Here is a 6,219-nt window from a genome sequence, read left to right as displayed (position 1 = left end):
TATGTTAACTTCCACAAAACCACCAGAGTCTGAAACACAATAATATACTATTTAAAGAAGTCTGCTCTGTGCACTATAGTTTCACTCTCTTGCATTAATTATTTCTTATTGAGCTCTATTGATGTCAGTCTTGAATAGTGTAATGCTGCCAGTTAAACTGGGACGTCAAGCTTGACAAATAGGTAGTTTGATGCTGGCTAGTAGCCAAAAAGTTTGTGTGTGTGTGTGACTCATGGACATGTTTGGACAGATCTTGCTGACTAATGAAGGGAAATTACACTTTGCCCTAGTGTTTCCAGCTGCTGCCTTTTTCATCGCCTACACAGGAGTGACAGATGATGAGCTGGATGTTTTATCAAAAGATTGGGTTTAGGATCAGTGTGAGATTTTACGGATGATGACGAAGTTATAATCACATCACAAACATGATCTGACTGAACCCCCCTTACTTATTTTTGACAGACTTCCTTAGAAATTTAAGGAAACTGTATTTTAAAACTGATTTTGATGCCTTAGTCTAAATAATAAATGTATATCATTACAGTCATTTATTTAAAAAAAAATCTTGAAATCATATTTAGGCTACTTACATTTACTGAGTATTTCTGGGTAGCCTAAACTCGTTGACTATAAATTGTTCATTATAAGAGTATTGTTTAGAAAAGTTTTTTATTGAGAAACGGTGGGAAATCAAGGAATTTTGTTGGTTAAAATGTGGAAACAACTTCAATAAGAATTTTTTTGAAAAAATCCATCCAGAGTTTGAAATGTTTCTGGTTTTAAATGAAATTTTACAACAGGCTGTTTTTTTTTAAATATTTACATGTTTATTGCAATCAATGAACACTGAAATCAGCTTCATATGTTATCAGTCCATCAAGTACTTTTTAAATTAATATCATCAATACATAATCTAATGTGCCATTGATCAGTGCTACAGTGATATTTAACACGTTTTGGCAAAGACATTTTCAAGTGTCACACAGCAGTGTTTTGTCTCATACACCATCAGCGTTGTTCTTATTTGAGGTTGTAAAGTTCGTAAACTTGGATAGAAGACATCAGAGCCTTGCTTCCCAGTTCAACCAGTTCAAACGCGAGTCATCTGACTCCTCTCACTGAACAATAAAGCGATTCCGTTGCACTTGGGATCACAGTATCCACCACCTGTCCTGTATTCCTGCTGATCCTGGCCTTTCTTGGAGCTCATATGGCGAGCTGAGCCGGCCGCACAGGTGTCGGGCTGCATAACCGGTCCGTTCTGAACCAGTTTGTCCAGGAAATTCCCATCCAGGGAAATCCATTCTCGGAGAGATCCAAAGTGCGTCTTGCTCAACACGCCACGATGCTTCGATTTGTTGGGAAGGCAGTCAGAGTTTCAGCCTGGCGACAGCTGTTTCCATTATTAGTCCTCAAAACCTCGCCCTGGAGATGTTGCTTCTCCTCATCCGTGTCCATTTTTGCTTTCTTCAGAGGCAGAAAGTCAGTCTCGAGCGCAGTCTTGTCGCGGCGCTTCCTGGAGTGCCTTTCAGAAGCGCATCGGTTCTCTTTGTCCTCTTCTAGAGTCTCTTTAGGTTCTTGAGGTTTCATTGCGACCTCCTTAGGAGTCAAAGTCTGCGGAGAGTCTTTACTAATCTCCATGGGTTCCTCTGGAGCCGCGCCGGGGGCGCACGGAACGACCTGTTCCTCCTCCGCGTCTCTGAGCAGCTGCGCGGTGTGGTAGATGTCCCGCGCCGCTCTCACGGTCATGGAGAGCAGGAGACTCCGGTGAAGTCTCAGTCCCCCGCGCTGGGTCCTTAATGAATACAGTTTACTGATAGAAAGAGCCATGATTCTCTTGGCCTCGACGTCCATTGTGTTTACAATGTATCAGAATCTTTCAGTTCTAGACCTGTTTTCTAATTTTTGAAAACCTCTGCGCTTCGAGGTCTTCACAGTGGATTGCAAAACTAAGTTTTCTTCTTTCAGGGCGGTGTTTTATGTGCGCTTTGGTGACGTAAAGAGTTTCCATTCCCATGGTGTAAAAATCGCCCCTCCCTTCGTCAACATGCGTCATATTGACACAGCGCTGAAGTATATGCTCAGTGTTGCCATGTCCACCTATTATACGCTTCTCAGAAAATAAGAAACTACAGTACATGCATTAAATTAGGGGTTATTTCAATGTTATTCGTGTGCTACTGTTGTTGTTATTTTTGTTTTAGTTTATATATATATATATATATATATATATATATATATATATATATATATATATATATATATATATATATATATATATATAGTCCAATATATGTATATGTATATATATACATATACATGTATATACATATACATGTATTTTGTTAAAATGTTACATTTTATTTTATTCTCTTTCAGCTTTATTACAGTTTCAGTTAATCAGAATCAGAAGAGTTTTATTGCCAAGTGTATTTACACACAAAAGGAATTAATCTTGGTGTTAGGAGCTTCCAGTAGTGCAGACATACATATAATTAAGGTAATAAAAACACTAATGAGGTTTCATTTTTATTGTACACTAGTGTACATGCACTTTCATTCAAATGAAAACAGCAACAATAAAACAGAACTAACTAAATAAATGAATTCAAAGAGACTGATATTTTCTGTATAGCCTTACTTCAGTCAACAAAATTATAAAGTTAGGTATTTTTTATTAGTAAACTTGCATTCATGAATGTGAAATCTGGCCTTAATTTGGGTTAATTAAAAGCATTTTTCATCTTATTCGTAATAATCATTGATAGCAAAAGCATAATAAAGAGCTTATTTTATAGCAAAATAGATGCTTATTTTAGTTTTATTTATTTATTTTTTTTTTTTTTAAAAGGTGCTTTTTAACGAAATCTGGCAACTCTGGGCTTAATGGCAGTGCTCTACGAAAGCATCACGACGGACATCATAGGCTTTGTTATAATTTGTCTGGCAATAAAACGCTGTTTCTTGAGCTCATGTAATTACACTAATGACATGTGAACAAAATGCATGCAATACTCACTGAGTGAGGCATAGAGTGTATGAAACAATAACCAACTGCATCATTTCACAGATTACCTGTGTTTTTTTTTATTCTTTGTTTATATTTTTATTATATATTATATTTTATTATATATTTTTATCTTTTCATCGAACTCACCCATCAAACTCGACTTGAAAAACATTTCTGTTGAAAAGCTTATCAGTATGCCCCCAGTGTTTACACTTCTTTGGAAGCGCGAGACGCTTTTTTCTGTTTGCTCGACATCACGATTTATGGCCATATTTGGAGCATCCGTCGGTTCTCCGGGGAGCGCGCGCGCAGTGGAAAAGCCGTGACGTGCCCTCAGCGGAGGCAGTGATGATGTCACCGCGCACCATATTTGGACTTGTCACAGGTCCAACAGCCCCTCCCCTTCTGCACACATGAACGTAACTAGGAAGCAAAGCAGCTGTCACTCACAGCAAAAACACACTCTTTTTATAGAAAGGGCTACCTGGCTATGTCCAAATTCAGAAACTTTCTTAATGTGCACCAGGGCTTTTTGCACTGACAATTGCATTTTAGGTTATGAACGTGAAGCAAAAATATAATATTAGGCTATCGTTTTGTAGCCTACATACAGCATGTAGCCTAAAAACACATCTCTTCCATCTTTAATTGACCCTCCAACTCTAGCCTAGTCCCTATTCTAATTATTTTCTTCTTCTTCAAAAAAAATGGCCCCTTTTACACTTGCTCTCTATTCATTTACTAACTGCTTGGTTTCTTAAGCGTCTCTATTCTTTTTGTATTCTATCTGTTTGTTTTCTTTTTATTTATAAAAAAAACCCCTGCTGCATTAGGCTGAGACTTGTCATAGCACTTGCATATAATTGCTCTTTTGTTGATTTTGCATTGTCCTCATTTATAAGTCGCTTTGAAGCATCTGCTATTTGTGTAGCTGCAGCCTATTAACACAAATTCCTTATGTCGTTTAAGCATACTTGGAAATAAATCTCATTCTGATTATTTTAATTTATTGCTCAGGGTGTTTATAGAGAGAAACACGATTTTATTAAAACATTTGCCTACAAATATGTTTTGTAAACAGAGTGACTCATCAGGCAGACCTTAAAGCCACTGCTTGTAAAAATAGCTCCCTCATTACTGCTCTCTGACAAACTGCATTCCATGTGATCAGGCCTCCAATTAGATCCACCCTTCATTTCCATAAGCATTCTTTGCAGCTGTGATCACAAGCACACATTGGTTTCACTATATTAAAGAGGACACTTCACAGACCCAGTGGTTTTCATTCACACGTAATAATATTGCTAAACCTCAAATAACATGATTGTTATTATATAGGCAAAACATTTTTAAAACTATTTATGATTCTTTCAAATAGTCAGTCCCATTTCAGATGTCACTTTTCGTTTGTGAGGATAAAAATGTGGCCTTGACAACTACAGCCAGCCTTTTAACTGGAGGTGGAGTGTGTGTGAGTATCTGTGTGTGAACAGGAAACACAGAGTGGTGAGGGAGGAAGGCAGGAGACAGGAAGGAAGCAGGTGGGGGAGGAAGTGAAGGAGAATAGTGTTACTAAAAGTAAAGGAAGGAGATAGAGGCGACAGGGATTTAAGCCTCTATAGCTGGCATGAAAAGACATATGGGAATCCTTTAAACGGTTCAACACACCTATCGCAAAACTTCATGTCTCACACCAACTTGTCTTTAGCTTGGCATGTTTAATGCCTTGAGCGGCAAGCAAATCTAGGCCAGTTACCTAACCGAATTAATTATGAAACAGGTCAGGACTGCGGCAAAGGTGTGCTAACAGCCCTTTTATGGAAATGAGTGACAAACAATGCTAAAAATATGACATTTCTACTTACTGAGAGACTTACTGATTAGGTAATGCATCATGAAACTGATCCAAATACGAACCGTTTTGTTTTCTCAACAAAGCAATTAAAGACTTCATATTATTTCTCTACAAAATTAGAGATTCTTATTTACACATTGTTATTGTTAGGTTGAACTAACAAGGTACTCAGAGTGATTGCATTCCTTTTATGTGCAAGAAATGTGTGTGTGTGCTCAGGCATTAAGGTCATTGTGTTTTTAAGGTTTAGAGATAAATATTTTCTGTAACAATAACAATGGGACCGTTAGACATAAGGCCCATAGTTTGAATACAAATATGCAATAGAAAATTAATATTTTGCCTTTTTGCTCAGTCACAGAGCTTCACACTCAGTATAATTTGCTTTAGTATAATAGCTCATAAAATATAACATAATTATGTGCTGGTGAATTACTGACTATGAATGCAGTTAAATGCAGAAATGTTTAACAAATTACTAATAATAAGGCAACTGGGTTGATTAAAAAGACCATTTTACTAACACTTTATGTTATGGGGTCTTTATTACATTTTACATTTGTAAAATGGATAATTACAAGCATAAACTGAACCCTAACATTAACCCAACAGTAAGTACTTTGAGTGTTAATTTGTGTAATAAAACTGTAATAAGAACACCTCAAAAAGTGCGCTCACATATTTTAATAAAATAGCCTAAAATTAAATGCTATATTTGTAATAAGAGCATTCAAAGTAACTTACATAGTACAGTAAAAATGTTAACAATAAAATGAATTATATATATATATATATATATATATATATATATATATATACACATACACACACACACACGTGGTCGTGGTCAGAATTGTTGGTACCCTTGGTTGGTAAATATGATCAAAGAAATGATCTTTCCCCCCATTTTAAATTCTTATTCTCCAATGAAAGCTTAGATTTTTGTGATTTTTTAAATAAAAGATCAAAAGGATTAACAATGCACATTTATTTTCACAGCCTTCTTTGATCATATTTACCAAGGGTACCAACAATTCTGACCGTGAGTGTGTGTGTGTGTGTGTGAGAGAGAGTGTGAGTGTGTGTGAGAGAGAGTGTGAGTGTGTGTGTGTGTGTGTGTGTGAGAGAGTGTGTGCATGTTTATGTGGTTTATGAGGACACAAATTTGTATAATGACATGGGTATGACAGAGGTATTACAATATGAAGGTGGTTTATGAGGACACTGCCTGTGTCCCCGTAATTCAAAAGGCTTTAAAAACAAACTAAATGGTGTTTTTTTGAAAATCTAAAAATGCACAAAGTCTCCTGTGAGGGCTAAGTTTAGGTGTAGGGTTGGTGTAGGGCAATAGCAC

At 36.6% G+C, this 6,219-nt stretch overlaps 1 protein-coding gene across 1 annotated transcript; it reads right to left on the bottom strand.

Annotated features, from left to right (window-relative positions):
* Positions 1-664: 664 nt before the first annotated feature.
* On the bottom strand, positions 665-1,960 carry LOC306856505 (immediate early response gene 2 protein-like). Its single transcript, XM_079395844.1, has one exon. The coding sequence runs from the start codon at positions 1,852-1,854 to the stop codon at positions 1,333-1,335; it is 522 nt and encodes a 173-aa protein (XP_079251970.1). The 5' UTR covers positions 1,855-1,960; the 3' UTR covers positions 665-1,332.
* Positions 1,961-6,219: the final 4,259 nt, after the last annotated feature.

Source organism: Barbus barbus (assembly GCF_936440315.1).
Source record: "Barbus barbus genome assembly, chromosome: 37".
NCBI lineage: Eukaryota > Metazoa > Chordata > Actinopteri > Cypriniformes > Cyprinidae > Barbus > Barbus barbus.
The sequence above is the reverse complement of the archived record's forward strand: the minus strand, read 5'-3'. Positions and strand labels throughout refer to the sequence as shown.